At 40.3% G+C, this 22,868-nt stretch overlaps 1 protein-coding gene across 4 annotated transcripts in view; it reads left to right on the forward strand.

The window, feature by feature from the left end:
• Window positions 1-22,868, forward strand: part of DCDC2 (doublecortin domain containing 2) — a 153,903-nt gene that overhangs the window by 119,694 nt on the left and 11,341 nt on the right. For all 4 annotated transcript variants that reach the window (XM_061398714.1, XM_061398716.1, XM_061398717.1 and 1 more), the window contains one exon: window positions 11,770-11,870. In XM_061398714.1, the coding sequence (XP_061254698.1) occupies window positions 11,770-11,870 (101 nt within the window). The remainder of the gene's footprint in view (window positions 1-11,769; window positions 11,871-22,868) is intronic.

A 22,868-nucleotide genomic window follows, 5' to 3' on the forward strand; every position in this document is an offset into this window, starting at 1 on the left:
CTCTTGAGAGCCCCTTGGACTGCAAGGAGATCAAATCAATCAATCCTAAAGGAAATCAGACCTGAGTGTTCATTAGGACTGATATTGAAGCTGAAACTCCAATACTTTGGCTACCTGAGGTGAAGAACTGACTCATTTGAAAAGACAGCAGGAGGAGAAGGGGATGACAGAGGATGAGATGGTTGGGTGGCATCACTGACTGAATGGACTTGAGTCTGGGTGAACTCGGAGTTGGTGATGGACAGGGAGGCCTGGTGTGCTGCAGTCCATGGAGTTGCAAAGAGTTGGACACGACTGAGCAACTGAACTGAACTAAACTGAAAAGTACTTTCACCTAGTTGACCAGATCATTGTGATGCCAAAGCTGGAGGACACTCTTTAATACTGATTACTCCTTTGCAGTTGATTTTCACTTTGCCCGTAGCTTTCCTCCTTTTGGCTACTCCTCGCAGCTTGAGGGATCTTGATTCCCTGACCAGGGGTCAAACCCATGCCCCTTGCCTTGGAAGCTTGGAGTCTTAACCACTGGACCACCAGGGGAGTCCCCTCTATGCATATTTAGCAGTCTATGTAGCACTAGTTATGTTATCATTCTATTCTACTGATTTTTCCATTTAAGTTTCCTACTAGACAATAAGCCTTTTTCTGTTATATGAAAGTATGCCATTTATTACCATGATAGTCAAACCTAAGGTATAGTCAAAGCTATGGTTTTTCCAGTTGTCATGTATGGATGTGAGGGCTGGATGGTAAAGAAGGCTGAATGCTGAAGAATTGATGCTTTTGAATGGTGATGTTGGAGAAGACTCTTGACAGTTCCTCGGACTGCAAGGAGGTCAAACCCATCAATCCTAAAGGAAATCAACCCTGAATATTCATTGGAAGGACTGATGCTGAACCTCCTATACTTCGGCCGCTTGATGCGAAGAGCTGACTCATTGGAAAAGACCTTGATGCTGGGAAATACTGAAGGCAAAAGGATAAGGGGGCGGCACAGGATGAGATGGTTAGATAGCATCACTGACTTAATGGACATGAATTTAAGCAAATTCATGCCAGGAGATAGTGAAGGACAGGGGAGCCTGGTGTGCTGCAGTCCATGGGGTCACAAAGAGTGGGACACAACTTAACAACTGAACAACAGCCATGATACATTTTCTATGGCAGAGAAGTAACTTGAGTATGGGGAGCTCTTTTACAGACTAAAATACACAAGGTCATTTGGAGGTAGTTGGATTAGCCAGAATAAGAACAGGAATTGTGAATTTTAAGTCACTTATTAAGTAACTTCAAGTCACTGGGACCCAATGAGGAACAATTCAATTATTCTGATAAACTAAAACTAATTTGCAGTGTAATTTTTATATGATTACAAAATTAGAAATGAAAAAATGAAAGGTATGTATACTTGTTGGCTTAGGTAAGCCAACTCAGAAGTATTTTATTATTCTCAGATCCAGGTATCTGTTATGAACTTTATAAAGTATATCAAAATTGATATAGATTATAAAATAATTTTGTCATGAATTATTATATATATATGTGTGTTTTATTCTTTGTTCTTTGAATATTGCTGATTTTGATGAAAATCTAAAACATCTAAAAAGAATAAAATAGAAATGAAGGGATAAGAACAAAATTATCTTTGATCTGGGGAAATCAATAGTAATAATACTACTTTTATTTTCTGCCTACACTTAGCAAATTTTGTTATCCCCATTTAAAGTCAAGGTAAAATAATCGAAATGGTTAAGATTAAGTCTGTGCAAAGACTTAATAGTCAAATTTAAACATCAGTTGCATAACAGATGATAATATCTAGAGTAGGAGTCAGAACACAGAAAGAAGTCAGATACCATTCAAGCTGCAGTTAAGAAAACTCAGCCTATTTAAGTGGATAGATAAGGTTATTTTCATATAATATTCTAAATTTCCAAAGAAACATATCACTCACTTGTGATAGTCTTGTTCCTGTAAAGAGTTTCCATTTGAGTTTATGGGTCATAATGAAACATATGGGGAAGATTAGTGATTAAAAAACATTCGGGTTATATGGCTGTACTAAATTAGATGTACTCAGAACATTAGCTGTTACTTGATTAGTTTTTCATTCTGCCTGATGATAATAAACTTTAATTCAGGGGAGCACTATAAAGGAGATATTGTACAAATTGTTATGAGGATCAGAGAAGGCTGGCCAGTACCCTCTTCATCAGGAAGTGTTATCACATGGGAATCCCTCTTCTTCTTGAAATCACTACTTGCTAAACTTCAGGCGGGGTCCGCTTTCCAAAAGTGCTTTCTTTGAATTTCATTAAGATGTTGTGATGACCACAATCCGGATCTGGGAAGGGTTTGATTGGAAATTAAATATATTTCACATATGAGTATAGTTCACATTAACCATATTAGCTAATGAACATTATTTGGGTGTCACCTTACCAATTTTACTTCGAATTCTGCCTCTAGTGATTGATGACACAGATAAAGACAGCATGATTTTTCCTTATAAAGAGAGCTGTGTACTTTTCCCTTCTTAGAATATTATCTTATATACTGAAAGCCATAAACTCCTTGCTGCTCCCATTTTTTCTCAGTAATTTACTGGGTTTAATGAGCTGCTTTTTAAAGTTAATGCTTTATAGTTAATTTAATATTTTTATGAGAAAGTCTCAGTAGTAAAGCATGGTAAAATGTTTATGGTCACACTAAACTTTCTTATTTACATATAGAGCTTCCACTTAATAGATATCTTGTATTTCCAGAAACTATTTAAAACTGGCCATTATTCTGTTATTTTTCTTTTTTTCTGTCCTGATAAGTTCTAATCAGTTTCAAATACTGAACACATTCAGTTATGGTTTATAATACGATTTTAAAAGAATTTTTAATAAACCTGGTGAGAAAGTATCCTTTAAACAAGATTTTTGTTGTTATTTAATTGCCAAGTCGTGTCTGACTCTTTTGTGACGCCATGGACTATAGCCCACAAGGCTCTTCTGTCCATGAGACTTCCCAGGCAAGAATACTGGAGTGGGTTGCCATTTCCTACTCCAGGGGGTCTTTTCAACCCAGAGATCGAACCCGCATTGCAGGTGGATTCTTTACCACTGAGTCACTAGAGGAGCCTTAAACAAGATTATTGGGCTTAAATGCTGATTATCACCAATTACATGAACGTATCATTCATTATTTGGCCACTTTTCTGACTTAACATTGACAGTTTTAACATATTAAAATTCTGTAATGTTACTAAACTAGATACCGATGCACTGAAATAAGGAAATGCTTTCATTTCTGCCACTGTAGTTGTGGAAAGGCTAAAAATGCATAAGCATTTGTATCCCATTTCTGTAGGGGAAACAGGTTCGTATTTGTTACAAACTACATGGTGATGACATGACCGCCCTACCTCAGCAGCTCTGCTTTCATTTCTTAGGCAATAAAATTCATAAGGGATAAGTGAAAAATAATTGAGGAGCATTTTTATTTTTACTAGAGTGTTTGTTATTGCTTTGCTGTGTAATATACACTAAAATGTCTATTCATGATTCAAAGGAAAAAGATTAGAGCTGAATTTCGGTGTAGTGTGCATCCAAGCATTGAATTTGATCCTCAGTGTAGTAATTGAATGAAAGCAGTATTGTGTATCAAATTTATCCTCGCTCTTTAGTTTGTTAGCAAATGGCTTTTATAATGAAGATTTTAGGGTAGGGGAGGACTTTAAAAAAATTGAATCCCTTTTCTCCTTTCTGGCAGATGTGTGGGTATCTTGGGGTGGGTGTTTTTTTGTACATTGTAGGGGAGTGAGAAATGGAGGTAATAACAGAGAAGGAAAACAGAAGGCTGCACACTTGCAGGAGGTTTTGTAACCAGTGCCTTCAGGGCAGGAGGAACGGGGTGTCTGCCCTCCCTCAGCAGGTGTCTGCAGGAGTCAGAAAGCTGATTTGTGAAAGCTCTTGCCCCCCACTATTCTTTCCAGATCATTAGTTTTGAGCAGTCAGTGTATTAGTTGCCTGTTACAGCTGTAACACATTACCACAAACGTGGTGGCTTGAAACAGCATACAAGCTTGTCATCTTACCATTCTGGAGCTCAGAGTTTCCAAAATGGTCCTCACTGGGCTGTAATCACGGCGTTGGCAAGGGCTTAGTCCTTCTAGAGTCTCTAAGAGGAAACTTTCTATTCTTGCCCTTTGCTAGTTTTGAGGGGTTGGCTGCAATTCCCTGGTTTATGGCCTCCTTTCATCTTCCAGGCCAGCAATGGCCCCATGGTCCTTCACCTGACACTGATCTCCCCTCCACTCTCCTTCATTTCCAAGGACCTTTGTGATGACATTGGGTCCACAAGAATAATCTAGGATAATCTCCCCATCTCAAGGTCAGCTAATTAGCAATGGGTATTCTATCTGCAATCTTTATTCACCTCTGCTACACGAAGTGGCTTACTCAGTTTCTGAAGATTAGGGTGGAGAGATCTTGGGTAGCACATTATTTTGCCTACCACACATAGCCTCATTTGTATGGATCCTTGTGTAGCTTTTATGCTAGTCTTCTTTCTGTTCACTTCCCTCTATCCCTCTCCTCATTTAAATGCTATAGTGCCAAGTGTGGCCGGACTGGGGCAAAAACCCTGTAACAACACAAATAATTAATGGACTGGGCTAGTGGCTTTTGGAGAAGGCAATGGCACCCCACTCCAGTACTCTTGCCTGGAAAATCCCATGGACGGAGGAGCCTGGTAGGCTACAGTCCATGAGGTCGCTAAGAGTTGGACACGACTGAATGACTTCACTTTCACTTTTCACTTTCATGCATTGGAGAAGGACATGGCAACCCACTCCAGTGTTCTTGCCTGGAGAATGCCAGGGACGGGGGAGCCTGGTGGGCTGCCGTCTATGGGGCTGCACAGAGTTGGACACGACTGAAGCAACTTAGAACCAGCAGCAGCAGCAGCAGTGGCTTTTACATTGTACTGTCTTTATATTCTGTCTCCATGCAGCAAATATTTTTGGGTGCTTGCTCTTCATTCTTTCAACAAACGCCTTTTGAACTCCTGTGTGCCATGCTCTCTTCTATGCTAGGTATAGAACAGTGAACAGTAGGGTGTGGTACCTGCTCTCTTGGAGCCAACACTTTGGTGGAGACTGAGAAACACTAGAACACCAAATAAGCAAGAAAAATACCAGCTAGTAATAAACGCTAGCGAGAGAGTTAAAACCGAGTATTGTGGTGAATGACTTGAATTGGAACAAGGCAGGTTTCCTGAGATCTGAATGAGAAGGAACAGCTAATCATGGCAAAAGGGAGTAAAGAGCATTCCAGGTAGAAGGTGTAAAAACAACAAAGACATAAGGTAGCAATAAGTTTGCTGTTAGAGAAACAAAATGTACCTGGAATTTAATGGGCAAAGAGAAACTGGTATGAAATGTGGTCTAAAAGGGAGTTCAGGATCAGATTACATCTCTGTAAACCATGGTAAGGAACCTGGATTCTGTGTATATTGGAAAGTGTTAGAGAGTTTCTTAGTAATTCTGATCATCTGTTAATAGTACTTGACTATTGTGTGGAGAACAATCTAGAGGAAAGCAAGAGTAGAAGCAGAGGGACGCTACTTTGCAAGCTGTTGTAAAAGCCCCTCCAACCAATAGTGGTGATTGAACCAAGTTGATAGTGGAGCTGGAAATAATATTCACATATTTGGGGTGTATTTAAAAGGATTGAATTGACAGGGCTAGAATGGAATGGATATAGGGAGTGAAAGCAAGATGGAAATGAGAATTCCCAGGTTTGGGATTAAGTGGTGGTGCTATGTTATGGGATGAGGAATATAGAGGATGAACAGTTTAGGCTCGGGACCCAGAGTTCTCTTATGACCACGTTAAGGTTGAGATGCCCATTAGACATCCAAGGTGAGTTGTCAAGTTAGGTAATTGGATATATGAACTTGGGGAGCCATGAAGAGGCTGGTGTAGATTAGAGAGTCTTTGGCACATGAGCAGTTGAAAATTATGTTAAAGCTTGTAATAAGGGTTAGAAGAAATCTTGAAAGTGGGTCAGATGATTATTGGTGCACCAAAATTTCACAGGCAGGCAATATATGACAAAAAGGGGGCACTTGTTGATGTTGGGATGGAATAAGACTAAATTTCTGTTTTTATGTAAATTTGAGGGACAATAAAAGTAATTGTGTGTCCCATTAGAGGCTAAACCCCTTACTCTCGGTAGCTTGTATACTCAAGTCTCTCAGGCATGTCTCTGCGACCCCATGGACTATAGCCCACCAGGCTCCTCTGTCCATGGAATTTTCCAGGCAAGAATACTGGAGTGGCTTGCCATTTCCTTCTCCAGGATACCAGGATCAACCCAGGGACAGAACCTGCATCTTCTGCATTGGCAAGCAGATTCTTTACCACTGAACCACCTGGAAAGCCGACCCTAGGTAGCACCTACCCTTAATGAGTTGTGGTTAGGACATCTGAGGTATTGGTAGCAATACCTATACAATCATTGCACATAATGGTTGCCATTATGATCTAACTTTACGTACAAGTTTAAATGAGCAGTCACAATAAAGGGAAAGTAGGTTTTGAAGTGCTTGCATAATACTGCCCTTGATGAAACACTTAATATTTTCACAAAAATTTAAAATTTCATGTGTTATCTATCCTTGCAAGCAGGTGTTTTAAGTTTTTAATGTTTTATGTTTGCCTTCTTTCATGGGGTGTGTGTTTAGTAGCCTTTTTTTGTGATTTTCTTTTTTTCAAATTCATTTTTATTGGAGTATATTTGATTTACAGTGTTATATGTTAGTATCAGGTATATAGCAAAGTAAATCAGTTAAACACATATTCACTTTTCTTTTAGGTTCTTTTTGCATATAGAGCATTAAGAGTATTAAGTATAGTTCCCTGTGCTATAAGTAGCTTCTTATTAATTATCTGTTATGTATATATATGTGTATATCTACAGTAGTGTGTATATTTCAGCCCCAATCTCCCAACTTATCCTCCCCATCTGCCCCGTTTACTGTGGCACTGACAGAAAGGGAACATACTGTATCATTCTAATTCTTTACCATTGTATTTTGGCCTTGTTGGCAATTCTTTGGTGTTATTTTTAATTTTCTAGTTTTCAGGCCTGCCTTTGAACTTTCCCCTTGAACATTCACATGCCTTTGAACACTCATCATGAATGTTTGTCATATTTTTGAACATCCAGTTTGGCCCTGAATGAAGTACAGTAGTTTCCCTTTATCTGTGATTTTGCTTTCTGCAGTTTCAGTCACCCACAGTCAACCATGGTTGGAAAATATTAAATGAAAAACTCCAGAAACAAACAAGTTTTAAATTGCATGCTGTTGTGAGAAGCACGATGAAATCTCACGCCCTCCCGCCTCTTCCTGTCCAGGACGTGAATCAGCCCTTTGTCCAGCTTATCTCACTCTTTAAACACTTCAGTAACCCTCTTGATTACCAGATGGACTGTAGAGGTATTGCAGTGCTTGTGTTCGAAGGAACCCTGATCTTACTTAATAGTGGCCCCAAAGTGTGAGAGTAGTGATGCTGGGCACTTGCCTAGTGGTCCAGTGGCTAAGACAACTGTGTTCCCAGTGCAGGGGGCTGGGTTCAATCCCTGGTCCGGGAACTAGATCCCACATGCTGCAACGAAAGATCTTGCATGCCACAATTAAGACCTGGTGCAGCCAAATCAATAAGTAAAAATAAAATATTAAAAAAAGAAGAGTGGTGCTGGAAATTCAGATATTCTCTTGTGCCTAATTTATTGATAGAAATTAAACTTTATCATAGGTATGTTCATCTAAAAAAAAACCAGTGGTTTCAATGAAAAAAATTAGTAGTCAATCTAAGAAAGAAATGGAGAATTTTATTTGAGCCAATTTGAGGATTTTAACCTGGGAGGTTGTCTCTGAGAGCTTTGAGAACTGTTCTGAAGTGGTAAAGGGGGAGGCCAGTACATATGTGATTTTGACAAAAGGGTATGTTCAATCCAGCATCATCTTGGTAGAAGGTCAGTGCTATTTTTGAGGAGCAGATAGCTTACTTAGTTAATGGTTTTATTTCTTTTCTAAGTATGAGAATATGCAAGAATCCGGGTTCATCATCCATTAATTACAGTATGGACCCATCAATTTATTATGTGTTCTAATAACATTTACTAACATGAGAAAATACTCATGACATGGTTTTAAAGTAAAAAAATCTTTTGAAGTTATATATACATTAGGATCTCAGTTTTATGAGTGTGTGTGTGTGAGCATGTGAGAGGTAGGGGAGAGAATCTCTGGGTCACGGGATGTTTATTTCATCTCCCAAGTTTTCTAAAATGCATGCATGCATATTAAATAATCTATAATCAAAAAATGCGATTTAAAAAATTTCCACTAGAAATTCGTATTCCTCTATTTTAAATTTCATACAACATTTTAAATACAAATTCAAGTCCTTTTTCTCATCATAAAGTAACTTTCTTGCTGTTCTTTTTTCCATCACTGTTTCTTTATTTCCAGCCTTCCTTTCTTGCTCCGTGCTACTGAAGGAGGTGGCTTGCACATCTCCTTTCGGTGAGGAACAAATCCTACGCCACACCTCAACCAAACACTTTTCCCTTTGTGTTCTCTGTTTTTGTCACTGTACACAATGCTGAGCTTTGTTGACTTGGCTACTTGCTGTTTCTGTCCTCATGGTTGCCATTTTCCCATTCCAGTGCCCTTTCCATGTTATTTGTTATTATTGATCTCATTCTTCTTTTCCTGTGAAATGTTTATCCTAAAACACATCTGCAAGCCATCCAGAGCGCTGCTCAGATACAGTTAAACATTTCAATGAATGTGAGCACCAAAAATATATTTCTTTAGTATCTGTAGGTTTCTCTTTGTGGTCTCTTTGAAAGCAAGTGCAACGCTCGGATGCAAATATGTCATCCCCAAAAGTCACAGACATAGGTCATAGTCTGCCAGGACCAGCATCTGTCTTTAAAGGACGTTGTGTGGATTACTATGATTGTTGCCTTTTAAAGTAATTCAGAAGGCAGAAAGGAATGTCAAACACAGTGAATTTTCCTTTTTCAACCATTTCGGAAATAACGTTTGATAAAATGTGCAGCCCTATTTGAAATTAGTTTATTATGCCTTTATGCGTTCTCAGAATTATGAGCTCCACATGTGAGTAAAGGAGAATTTATTTTTCTATCATTTAATTAATGTCTTCTACCATCAATGTAATGTTTATTATTTTGTTGAGTTTCGTGTTCCAGAATTTGATGGAGAGACAAATATCCACTTACCCTCTTCTTGTTGACTCCGATTTTATAGACTTGGATTACTCCCTTTCAGTTTTCTTCTTTTCGGACAGAATAATTATAAGCTATTTTCCTTGCCCCTTGAAGTGTCCTTCCCTGTACTTTTCTTAGCTCAAGAATCTCTTTGTTGAGCTTGTGACCAAAACTTTCTGCATTTACTCCAAGCTAAACATCAGTACATGAGAAAATCACCACATTTTCTGTTTTGTTTTTCTTTATTCTTTCTTCTGATATGCTGAGCTGCAATTTCATTTTGGATCCACATTTTCAGTCATAAGATTCGATGGAGTCAGGACATAACCATTAGACCAATTAAGTCCGACAGGGAAAGACAAATATCACATGATATCACTTATATGTGGAATCTAAAATATGATCCAAATGAATTTATTTACAAAACAGAAAGAGACACACACACACACACACACACACACACACAACAGCAAACTTATGCTTACCAAAGAAGATAGCAGGGGGAGATAAATTAGGAGTTTGAGATTAGCATATATATACTATTATATATAAAATAGTATAGATCACTGCAAGGATCTATAGGAATTTCCTAAAGGAAATCGTCCTGAATATTATTGGAAGGACTGATGCTGAAACTGGAGCTCCTATACTTTGGCCATCTGATGAGAAGAACTGATTGTTTAGAAAAGACCCTAATGCTGGGAAAGATTGAAGGCAGGAGGAGAAGGGGACGACAGAGGATGAGATGGTTGGATGGCATCACTGATTTGATGGACATGAGTTTGAGCAAGCTCTGGGAGTTGGTGATGGACTGGGAAACCTGGCGTGCTGCAGTTCATGGGGTCGTAAAGAGTCAGACACGACTGAGTGACTGAAATGAACGGATATATAAAATAGATAAACAGCAGGGACCTAATGTATAGCACAGGGAACTATATTCAATATGTTATAATAACCTTCAATGGAAAAATATGGAAAAGAAAGTGTGTGTGTGTGTGTGTAACTGGATCACTTTGTTGTATACTTGAAACTAACACACCATTGTAAATTAACTATCCTTCAGTAAAAAATGAATTAATCTAACATGTCTAATCAGCTTTGAGGGCAGCTCTGTTATTCCTGGTTTTTAAAAAGGATAGCAGAGAAGTAATTAAAAAGGAAAATGGTTTCTCTAGGAGAAATGAAAAGCACTTGAGTTTGGTTATATTTCCTCTCTCCCTTCCTTTCTTCCTTTTTCACTTGGCCGTACCTCCTAAGCTTCCACAGGGCTCTATTATAGACCTTATTCCTTTTACATCAGAGCACTTTATTGATGATGTGTATATATGTCTATCTGCTCATTAGTCTGTAAGCAACTTGAAAGAAATCTAAATCTCAGTTATATCTTATATGGCCACATTTGCTCCTATTGTGTTTCACATACAATTGAGCCTCAGCGAATGTAAAGTTGTGTTTTATGCTTTATGAAGAGTGAGTTCACAACTTGGACAATATGAAATATTTTCATGTGGAATGTGTTAAATATTTGTGCTCTGAGAGAGAAGTTTCCATTTGAGAAGTAGAAGGGGTTTTTAAGACAAAAGATGAAACATTTTCTAGACTGTAAGGGTAATCATATGCTGTGATAGATTATCAGAGAAGGAGGTGGGATCTCCATCCCTGGAGACTATAAATGACTGGGCAGAGAAAACATCCGTGGGAATGACTGAAGCATTAGACCTGTCCTGAGGCAAACAGATAGACAGAATGACAAATGGTCCTGTGATTCTTTGATTACTTGGCCTGTGAAGAGAAGACAGAGGGAAGACGTTGAAATGACTGCAAATATGGAGAACAGTCCTTATTGCTTTCTATAGGAGAACAAATTGAAGGAGCTTAACCTAACATCTTAAAGATCTGGGTTATGTTTTACAGTTAAGAATTTTAAGACACATATTGTGAAAGTCCTGTGGAAACCTGCAAAATAAAAGATTGATTTGTGTGAGATACGGAGTTAGCTCTGATTCTGTTGCAGTAAAAATATTTTTGATGTTACTCAGAATGGAGAGAATTGTTCTAATATATAATTTTCAATGTATAGCATTCTTTTGGGAAAGGCAAAATGCTAAAAGTAGTATTTGCAAGCACCAAGCATCATCATTGCTTCATGGCTAGGAGGAGAGAAAAGAGATAATAGGTGGGAAATCTTGCCCTTCTAAATATCTGTGCAGGATTGTGTTGTTTTAATCAGTACCAGAAGGTGAGGGGGAGGCTGGGACATAGCCCTGCTCCTCTGGGTCAGCCTTGTGTTGGTCACTGAACCTTTTTCCAGTGAAAATCTAGAAGAATTGGAGGCTACAAAAATCTTGCCAATACAAGGGGAACCAGAATACCTATAAAAAAGAATCAATAGGAATTTGATTGTAATTTCAACATTCAGCCACATGATGTCACAATTGGATTTTGATTTTCACTGTGTATTTGTCTCAAATTATAGATGAAGGCGTTTTCAAAGCTGGAGAGGAGAGATCAGAAACGCGGGGGGCAGCTGAAGTCCAAGAAGATGAAGACACTCAAGTTGAGATTCCAGTGGACCAGGTAGCCACCATGCCTTTAAAAAGACGTGTGAACCAATGACTACCATTTTCTTTCAAGTTTTGTGGGTTGCTGTTCTCATGCAGATATAAGTTAAACCTTCTCAGGTGCTAGCTTTGTGACCGAATGACCTTAAAAATAAAACACCTTCAGTTTTTCCTAGTATTCCTACAAAGAGGAGCCATTAGGGCAGTCTTTATTACAGAAAGTTGTATATCTTTAATAAACAGCACTGAAGAATGAGGTGGGTTGGAGTCAGGTATGAGAAACAGAGGGAGAAGGTTTGATACAAAAGAGCATTGGCTTGGGGGTTTTATCTAGAAAAAAAAGTCCTCCATTTAGAACAGCAGTTTGAAAGTGTTGTTGTCTTCTGTCCTTTAGGGTCCTTGAAATGGCTATGGTTGGAATTTGTTTTTCATGAAGGAATTGCTTACATAAATGCAGCTCAAATATTTGCTAAGTGTGTATTGATTTTCTTTTTTGGCCAGTGGAACACTGTGCTGTAGAAGTGTGTGTGTGTGTGTGTACACGCATGTTCTTAGAGAAGAGACTAGTATTCATTCTGGCTAAATGACACAAGAAATAAAAGTCATTTAGGCTTTTTAATACAATTCAGTCAGGTTCCTTACAATTCTAAGTGGAGGATTGGAATTTAAGCGAGGAGGGGGAATTCATAATCCCAGGCTCAAGGGAATACAAAATCACCAGAAATTGCCACTTGTTCTCTGGCTATTATGTGATGTTTCCTTTTCAAAGAGCAAATTCCACAATCCAACAAATTCCATAGATGATGTTCTCAGTTGTGTTTGTCTTACCAGTGCAGCAGTGAAGTTACTGCCTGATTATTCCACAGGCATTTTCTGTAAGCGTCGCCTTCCTGGGGAAAAGCTTAGTGTGTTAAAAATCACACAGATTTCCAAAATCCAACTTATTACCCAGGATTAGCTACAACTAACAATTTTTCATAAACTCCAGTTGTAGGTATTTTTTCCCTGAGGGAAACTGGGATTTTAAGTCTTCGGTGAAGCTATAATTAAATATTATATTTTAAGACAAAGAAGATCACGTATGTACAACACCTAATAGCAGTGGGAACCAAGACTAATTTATATTCCAGAGTCAAAAATGCCAAATATCAAGGGAAGGTCATAGCATTATTATGGAAGGGAGATCTCTCTGTTAATCACTTAAGTTTTGTAATCTGTGATAGGTATTTCTTTGCTTGTTGGATGATCACCGGGAAGAGGAGGGGCTGTAGGGGAAATTGATCTCGATAATACTTGAACAGCCTTGGAAAGAGTCCGCAGAGCTTGATTTGACACCAGAATGCTAGCCTATTAAAAATACAAGGATGCGAGAGAGACTGATTAAACAGATTGCTGAAGGCTGGGCAATTTCAACACATTGATGTCAGTTTGAAGAATAGAAAACCAGGTAACAAAAGGTCAGAGTAGGTTTTGACCTATTTAGGTATTTCTTTGAACCTATTGGTAATGGAGCTGGGGTTGTCTAGCTCAGGGGGTTGGCACGAGATGCTTATGAAGTCAGGTCTTAGAATCTTTCTCTCTGTGGCCTGGTAATCTTTGCTCCATAGATCTTTGCTCTAAGCAGCTATGTCATAAATACTGTGGAAAACCAAGTGAGAGTGTGGAGACATTAGTGTAAAGCTGACCATAGTAAGAACAGAAAAGAAAAAAGTGGAAGTATTAGTCATTCCATCGTGTCTGACTCTTTGCAACCCCATGTACTGTAGCCTGCCAGGCTCCTCTGTCCATGGCATTTTTCAGGCAAGAATACTGGAGTGGGTTGCTATTTTCTTCTCCAGGGGATCTTCCCTACATAGGGATCAAACTCCGGTCTCCTGCATTGCAGGCAGATTCTTTACCATCTGAGCCACCAGGGATGCTGAGGACCTGCCCTAATGGTGATGTTCGTGAAGCAATAACTACAATTTATTCAGTACTTACTGAGTGCCAGGCACTGTACTGGGCACTTTAGCTCATAGAATTGTGATGACAACCCTGTAAGGTAGGTCTTATCACCCCCACCTTATATATGAAAAGTAAGCTCCTACAGGTAGAATTACTTGCTCATCAGTTGTACTGTTAAGTAGAAGAATTGGGATTTGTATCCAGGTCTAACTTCAAAGCACAGAAGTGATCTGGGGAAAGAGTATTAAATGCCCTCCTCCCTGCAAAAAGTTAGTTATTAACCCAAGGAACGGAAACAATTCTTGCATAAGAAAGGAAATGTCCATCATATACTCCTGGGCTCAGCTATTTCCTTTTGGGGCCTCCCTGGTAACTCAGCTGGTAAAAAATCCACCTGCAGTGCAGGAGACCCTGGTTCAATTCCTGGGTTGGGAAGATTCCCTGGAGAAGGGAATCTTCTACCCACTCCAGTATTCTTGGGCTTCCCTGGTGGCTCAGATGGTAAACAATCTCCCTGCAGTGAGGGAGACCTGGGTTTGATCCCTGGGTTGTGAAGTTCCCTTGGAGGAGGGCATGGCAACCCACTTCAATATTCTTCCCTGGAGAATCCCCATGGACAGAGGAGCCTGGTGGGCTACAGTCTATGAGGTCTTAAAGATTTGGACATGACTAAGCACAGCCTGGAGAATCTCAGGGATAGGGGAGCCTGGTGGGCTGCCGTTTCTATGGGGTCGCACAGAGTCGGACATGACTGAAGCGACTTAGCAGCAGCAGCAAGCACAGCACAGCAGCATATTTTTTGGGGGGGCCATACCTGCTTAATTTCTTTGGACTTGTTTCTCATCATCTCAATGGTTCGTGTTGTAACTTTAGTCAAAGGGCCATGAAGAAGGGTGTATGTGTGTTTGTGTGTGTATGTGTGTGTGTGTGTGTAAATATCAAGTGCAAATTGACCAAGTACTTTATACATGTCTGAAAAGCAGATCTAGTTTCGGAAGTGAGGATTAAGGCCTCTGTTGAGAGGCAGTTCACCATCGATCTCTGGTGTTTTTGCATGTTTTGTGAGTTGAGACACAGATTGCCTTTGTTTGGGACTGCTTTATCAAGGATATTTGCCTGGTGAACAGCCTCCAAACACAGATAGTGACTTCCTCTGGAACAGTCATTCTCAACTGAAGGTGATTTGCTTCCAAGGGGACATTTGGTGATTTCTGGGCACACTTTGGCTCATTATAAATGATCAAGTGCTACTGACCTCTAGTGGGTAGTGTGCAAGGAATCTGCTCAGTATCTTGTAATTCCTCACAACTTGACTGTCCTCACAACAAAGAAGTATCCAGTCCAAAATGTCAACAGTGCTGAGATTAAAAAATTCTGGTTTGGAGCAAAGGCTAGGTTTGTTTATGGTTCAGTTTAATAAAGATAATACCTCCCTATAGTGCAAAGGTCAGGCAGGTTTACTATCCATTATAAAAGATGTGGTGCCATTGAATTGGGAGAAGGCAATGGCACCCCACTCCAGTACTCTTGCCTGGAAAATCCCATGGATGGAGGAGCCTGGTAGGCTGCAGTCCATGTGGTCGCTGAGAGTCGGACACGACTGAGCAACTTCACTTTCACTTTTCGCTTCCCTGCATTGGAGAAGGAAATGGCAACCCACTCCAGTGTTCTTGCCTGGAGAATCCCAGGGACAGAGGAGCCTAGTGGGCTGCCATCTATGGGGTCGCAGAGAGTCAGGCATGACTGAAGCGACTTGGCAGCAGCAGGAACCATTGAAGTGTATGCTGAAGACTAGTTAAAATGGTAAATTTTTATGTTTGTTTCATGAAAATAAAAATATTTGGAAAAAATGATTTGGATTCCCTAAGCTTGGGGTTCCTCTGCTGTAATGCAAGCCACCATGTGTCTCGCCCCCTTCACAATGCTCTGTGGAAACGGAGCCTTGGGCATTAGGTACAAATGCCAGTCCTCTGGCTACTTCCGTTGCTGTGAGCAGTAAAGTCCTTTGTCTCTGAGCCAGTCGTCTCTTGTCTTCTGCCAGCATCCATGGAAAGATGGCAGGCTAATGTGTCAGCTTGTTAAGTATGGTAAAATTTTAGATCTCTCACAGCCTCTGCATCCCATCTGGCTTTGTGTTTGTGTGTTTAAGTGTGTGTAATGGGGCGTTGTGTACTAATTTCAGCTAAATCCATGTTTGAGCTCTGTCCCAAGGTCTAGATGCCTAATTTTTTTTAGAGACAAGTTAACAATCCTGCATCTAATACTGCCAAACCGGTGGGAAACTGAGGAATATCACATTCTTTCATGGATTTGGGGAGGCCAAAACCAGCTTCTTTTCTCAAGGAGGAGTTTAGGTCTCATAAGAATAAAATACTCTTTTAAAAACTAATTTTTTGCATGCACATTGCAGATCAGCCTGGTTCCCCATAAGCAGTGAAGGAAGTGCCTGATTGACCAGTACCTGTGATTGTGTGCCCTAGCACTGATGACGCATGTGTCAGTATGCTCCATTTATAAACGGATGCTTTTCCAAGCGAAGGAGGCGAGAAATGAGACTGTTCCATTATAGATAAGTACACTGTCTCTAGTAGGTAACAATCAGGCAGGAGAAGCCACCATCTCAAAAGACACAGGCACATAAATACCTATAAAATAGGACGAGAAGCAATTATAGTTTGGGTTTTGTGCCTTTTGAGAAAAGAGAGCAGAAAACGTAGATAGTAACTTCAGAGTGGTCTTGGATTGTTTTATAGCATTTTCCATCCATTTGTAGTAGATTTTGAGTAAGAAAATGGCAGCCCACTCCAGTTTTTGTGCCTAGAGAATCCCATGGACAGAGGAGCTTGGCAGGCTACAGTCCATGGGGTTGCAAGAGTTGGATATAACTTAGCAACTAAAACCACTAAAACCAGTAATAAAATGAGAATTCCAAGATTTTTTTTTATGGTAAATAGTTTCTTTAAATGACATTTAAGCCAGCATCATGAACCCAGGAGCAGTGAAAGCTTTCTTTTTTTAATTGGAGTTTTGATATATACTGTTTTCTTATTGACTGATTTAAAACTTAATAAATCCTTAATAACAAAGTTGCACATATACTCTTCTAAAAAATCAACCAATCTAACAAAATTTATGACAAAAATAGCAACCACTTGCCCCAGCCGTTCCCACCTGGATTCCTGCTCTACAGATCTGATTTGAGCTATTAGCTATTTCTCATCAAATACATGGCTATGTTTCTAAACCACGTGTTCTCTTCACTCTATTTTAATACCTCTGAGATCTTTGAGCCTTACAAGTGATGACATGTCATAGTTTAATTGGCATTTTAAAAATTCTAAGACATATAACATAATGGAGATCCTTCTAATTGGTGACATCTTAAATATCTTCTTTTACTTTTCAATTTAGATATTATTTATTAATTTTACCTGTAATGATGATGGAAGATGATTATTTAGATCTCTTACCAACCCCTGCCTCCCCCCTCCCCCCACCAAATCAGGCCATATTCACACACACACCTTTCTCCTTCTTTCTTTACATTCTAGTTTTATAATAATTTTTTTTTTCCAAATCAGTGTTCTATCTGCACCTTATTTTTACTCTGGAAGTATTATTTTAGCTGAGCCATATAGGATAGTCACTTTTTCTTTCTTGTGTGATATTGTTTTCCTCCTCCCTATTTTAGTAATTGCCTATGTTTTTAAAAAAAATTTTGTTCTTAGTTTTCTAAGTTTTCATTTGATTAGTTTTGTCATCTGTGTAGCTATTTCCAAGCCATCTGCAAACTACCAGGAAGGGTTGCTGCTGCTAAGTCGCTTCAGTAGTGTCCGACTCTGTTCGACCCCATAGATGGCAGCCCACCAGGCTCCTCCGTCCCTGGGATTCTCCAGGAGAGAACACTGGAGCAGGTTTCCATTTCCTTCTCCAATGCACGAAAGTGAAAAGTCAAAGTGAAGTCGCTCAGTCGTGTCCAACTCGTAGTGACCCCATGGACTGCAGCCCACCAGGCTCCTCCGTCCATGGGATTTTCCAGGCAAGAGTGGGGTGCCATTGCCTTCTCCAGGACAGGTACACAGTGACAATAATAAATAAATCTCAAGTTCGTCTTTTCCTCAAGCCCTTCAGTCATCTGCCTCAGTCATCAGGCTGGTTAGTTGGTTTTTGGATCTAGTTTTTTGAATTCTCCTGGTATTTTTCTTCCCCATCATTTTGGGAAGTTCTTTTGCTTCTCCAGTGGGTGGATTCCCTATTAGGTTCTGCATCTCCCTCTTTCATGGTCATACCTTTGCTGGTTTTGTGGAGCTCACCTCTAACAGCTGCCTGGGAAAAGCTTCACAGGAGGCACTGTCATTTCTTGAGACTCTGCATGTCTGAAAATGTCTTTTTTTTTCCTTTACTCAAAATTGATTATAAGCAGGACTAGATATAAAATTCTAGCTTAGTCATAGCTTCTCTCAGAATCCTGAGAGCGTTGCTCAACTGTCCTTCCCGTCTAGAATGGTTGGGAAGTCTGATGGCATTCTGTTTCTTGGGCCTCTGTAAATAATCCTTTTTCTGTCTCTGGAAGCTTTTAAACTCTTTTCTTTGTTCTAGGTGTTCTGAAAAGTTTCAGTTACGTGCTTTGGTGCAGGTCTTTTTATTTATTGGACTGGGTACTTACTGGGCTTGTTTTATTTTGAAGACGTTTATTTTTCAGTTCTGGAAAAAAATATTTCTTAGGTAATGTTCTCTCCATTTCTCTACCTTTCATCTGAAGCTCCAAGTATTTGGGTATAGGACCTCCTATATCTTTATGGATTTTTTTTTTTTTTTGCCATTTTTCTCAACTTAAAAAAAATCAACAAGCTTCAGAATTTATTTTCCATCTATTGATTTTTTTCAAGCCATTGCAGTTTTAATTTTTAAGAACTCTTTCATATTCTGTGACTGTTCCTTTTTATAGCATCCTGTTCTTGTTTTATGTATGTGATATCTTCCCTTCTCTCTCCAAGGATTAATCTATTATTTTAAACTTTCTTTTCCTGAACTATGTTTGTTTCTTTTTTTCCCTCATTTCTTTCTGCCTTCATGATCTCTGTTTCCGTGTTAGAGGTTCTCCTTGGCTGTCTGGTTAGACTTTTTAAAAATTGCAATATATTTGACATGTATCATTGTATAAATTTAAGGTGTATGTTTGGTTAGAGTTTAGAGTGAAGCAACTAAACTCTGTTTAGCTTAGGGAACTCTGTGTGCATTGGCAGAGCTCATTAAGCTAATGAAGTTTCACTCTAGTGGTTGATTTTGCTATATTTCATTGGCATACCTCCAGCTTTCAATATCTGTGTTATTCCTTTGGGTTGGTCTGTTTCTGTTATGTAGAATTTTTCAATCTCTTGTCATGATGGTTTAAGCTTGGCTGTGAGCATTTTGGGATCTGACTGTGGGAAGGAGGCATGGATACCTTAAGTAAAAGACTGTTTAAGTAGAGACGTTTATTCTTCTGGGTTTCAGTTTGGTGTCTTTGTTCTCACTATGCTTGGGTCCAGCCTCTCTAAGGTTCAACATCTTTAAAGAATAAGCCTCCTTTATTTCTCCAAGGGCAGAAAGGGTATCTTGGAAGCCTACCTCCTTCTTTCAAAGACACTAAGCCAATCCACCTGTTTCTAGTTACGCTTTATGCCCCTTCTTTCGGAGATGGATGGTGCCTCCAATCCCTTCTATAGTTTTTTCCAACATGCAAAGCTTGCTTCTTGGCTCTCCCTCCCTTCCTACAGACTCAAATTTTAGCTTCCTCAGTTCTGCTGTTATTGGCCCCATATCCACTGGCTTAGACAGTTTCCCAGGTTTGGGGGCTGGGAAACTGTGTCCCTAGAGGTTCGTCCCTTTAAAAATTTCCCTTACCTAAATTTTAGATGGGAATCAGAAGACAGCTAAGAAAAAAACCCCACACATTTGTTCAGTCTGCTGTGTTTAACCAGAAATCACTTTCACACTAATTCATCACTGTGAAAATAAACTGTCTACATACTCTCTGCACCTTGGATGACAGACTGGCAGCCTGTGACCAAGCTCCTATGAGAATCTTTTTGGCTGGCACAAGGCTTACAATATAGAATCTCCTTAGTGGGCCTTGTATGCTCTGTCTCTCTCTCTCTCTTTAAAAATTCTTTATTTATCTATTTTTGGCTGTGCTGGATCTTTGTTTCTGCACAGCTTTTTCTCTAGTTGTGTCAAGTCGGTGCCTACTCTCTAGCTGTGATACACGGGCTTCTCATTGTGGTGATTTCTCTTGTGGATCACGGGCTCTAGGGCATGTGGGCTCCAGTAGTTGTGATTCGTGGGCTCAGTCATTGTGGTTCCCAGGCTCTAGAGCACAGGCTCAATGTTTATGGTGCACGGGCTTAGTTACTCTGTGGCATGTAAGATCTTCCCGGCCCAAGAATTGAACCCATATCTCCTACATTGGCCGGCAGATTCTTTACCCCTGAGCCACCAGGGAAGCCCTGGGTACTCTTCTGTTTATCACAGGTCTCAGCACTCCCTATTACCTCACACCTGTCCTGAATTACACATTTATGTTATTTGCCCAACCCCTGGGGTCATTTGAGTTTGTGATGCATGATCTACACACACAGAACACAATGGCATTTTAAAGAATCTGCCGCCTAGAAGCTATCACCAGAAATAGGAGGTTTGAAGTGCAACTATGCCCACTGACATAGTTTTGTCCCTTTTAGAGAATGAGAGGTCACTTACAACTTCTCTTATGAATGATAAGGTCAATGGAGAGCTTGTTTCTGTTACTTGTTCACATGCCATAAAACACACAGAGAAAGATGAAGAAGGCTGTTGCTTCTGACCAGACCCCTAAATCTACTTCAGTGAAATGGATTTATTAAATCAGTGAAATGTGTTTATTCATTCCTTAAGAGGTTACGGAAAAACCTAAATGAACTTTTTGGCCGGTCAGCTCAGTCGCTCAGTCGTGTCTGACTCTTTGCGACCCCATGGACTGCAGCCTGCCAGGTCTCCCTGTCCATCACCAACTCCTGGAGCTTGCTCCAGCTCATGCCCATTGAGTTGGTGATGCCATCCAACCATCTCATCCTCTGTCTTCCCCATGTCCTCCTGCCTTTAATCTTTCCCAGCATCAGGGTCTTTTTCAAGGAGTCAGTTCTTTGCAAGGGGTGGCCAAAATACTGGAGTTTCAGTTTCAGCATCAGTCCTTCCAATGAATATTCAGGACCGATACATTAAAATAAGGGCTTCCCAGGTGGCTCAGTGGCAACGAATCTGCCTGCCAGTGCAGGAGACGGAAGAGATGAGGGTTCAGTCCCTGGGTAGGGAAGATCCCCTGGAGGAGGAAATGGCACCCACTCGGGTGTTCTTGGAGAATTCCAAGGACACAGGAACCTGACAGGCAGAGTCCACGCGGTCACAGAGTCAGACACGACTGAGCACGCTCACATCAACCACAGTATTAAAACAATAATTGTAAAATGTTGAGAGCCAGAAGGGAAGCGGGTCTTGACTTCTTTTTTTGCCATGGAAGGAACAAAGCCCCATACAGTAGTAGGAAAAGCCACTTCCCCACACAGATACAGCCTGCTGGGGGCATAAGTGGGGGGCCTACACTGTCTGGCGTTCTGTCTGGACACCTCAAGGAACAGAAGCTGGGAGATAAGGGGCTTCTATTTCATTCCAATCCCAAAGAAAGGCAATGCCAAAGAAAGCTCAAACTACCGCACAATTGCACTCATCTCACATGCTAGTAAAGTAATGCTCAAAATTCTCCAAGCCAGGCTTCAACAGTATGTGAACTGCAAACTTTCAGATGTTCAAGCCGGATTTAGAAAAGGCAGAAGAACCAGAGATCAAATTGCCAACATCCATTGGATCATCCAAAAAGCAAGAGAGTTCCAGAAAAACATCTACTTCTGCTTTATTGACTATGCCAAAGCCTTTGACTGTGTGGGTCACAACAAATTGTGGAAAATTCTTCAAGAGATGGGAATACCAGACCACCTGACCTGCCTCCTGAGAAATCTGTATGCAGGTCAAGAAGCAACAGTTAGAACTGGACATGGAAAAACAGACTGGTTCCAAATCGGGAAAGGAGTACGTCAAGGCTATATATTGTCACCTTGCTTATTTAACTTATATGCAGAGTACATCATGAGAAATGCTCTACTGGTTAAAGCACAAGCTGGAATCAAGATTTCTGGGAGAAATATCAATAACCTCAGATATGCAGATGACGCCACACTTACGGCAGAAAGTGAAGAAGAACTAAAGAGCTTCTTGGTGAAAGTGAAAGAGGGGAGTTAAAAAGTTGGCCTAAAGCTCAACATTTAGAAAACTAAGATCATGGCATCTGGTCCCATCACTTCATGGCAAATGATGGGAAAACAGTGGAAACAGTGACACACTTTATTTTTGGGGCTCCAAATCACTGCAGATGGTAATTGCAGCCATGAAATTAAAAGACACTTATTCCTTGGAAGGAAAGTTATGACCAACCTAGATAGCATATTCAAAAGCAGAGATATTACTTTGCCAACAAAGGTCTGTCTCATCAAGGCTGTGGTTTTTCCAATAATCATGTATGGATGTGAGAGTTGGACTAGAAAGCTGATTGCTGAAGAATTGATGCTTTTGAACTGTGGTATTGGAGAAGGCTTTTGAGAGTCCCTTGGACAGCAGGGAGATCCAACCAGTCCATCCTAAAGGAAACTGGTTCCAAATATTCATTGGAAGGACTGATGCTGAAGCTGAAACTCCGATACTTTGGCCACCTGATGTGAAGAGCTGACTCATTGGAAAAGACCCTGATGCTGGGAAAGACTGAAGGCAGGAGAAGGGGACAACAGAGGCCCTATGAGATGGTTGGATGGCATCACCGACTCAATGGACAGGAGTTTGAGTAAACTTCGGGAGTTGGTGATGGACAGGGAGGCCTGGCGTGCTGCAGGGGTCGCAAAAAGTTGGACACGACTGAGCGACTGAACTGAACTGAACTGAACTGAAGTATCTCACAAATGGAAACAGGCTCCACCTGAGTGGAGGGCTGCTCGGCCTCCACTGC

This window comes from Bos javanicus, chromosome 23 (assembly GCF_032452875.1).
Source record: "Bos javanicus breed banteng chromosome 23, ARS-OSU_banteng_1.0, whole genome shotgun sequence".
Lineage (NCBI taxonomy): Eukaryota > Metazoa > Chordata > Mammalia > Artiodactyla > Bovidae > Bos > Bos javanicus.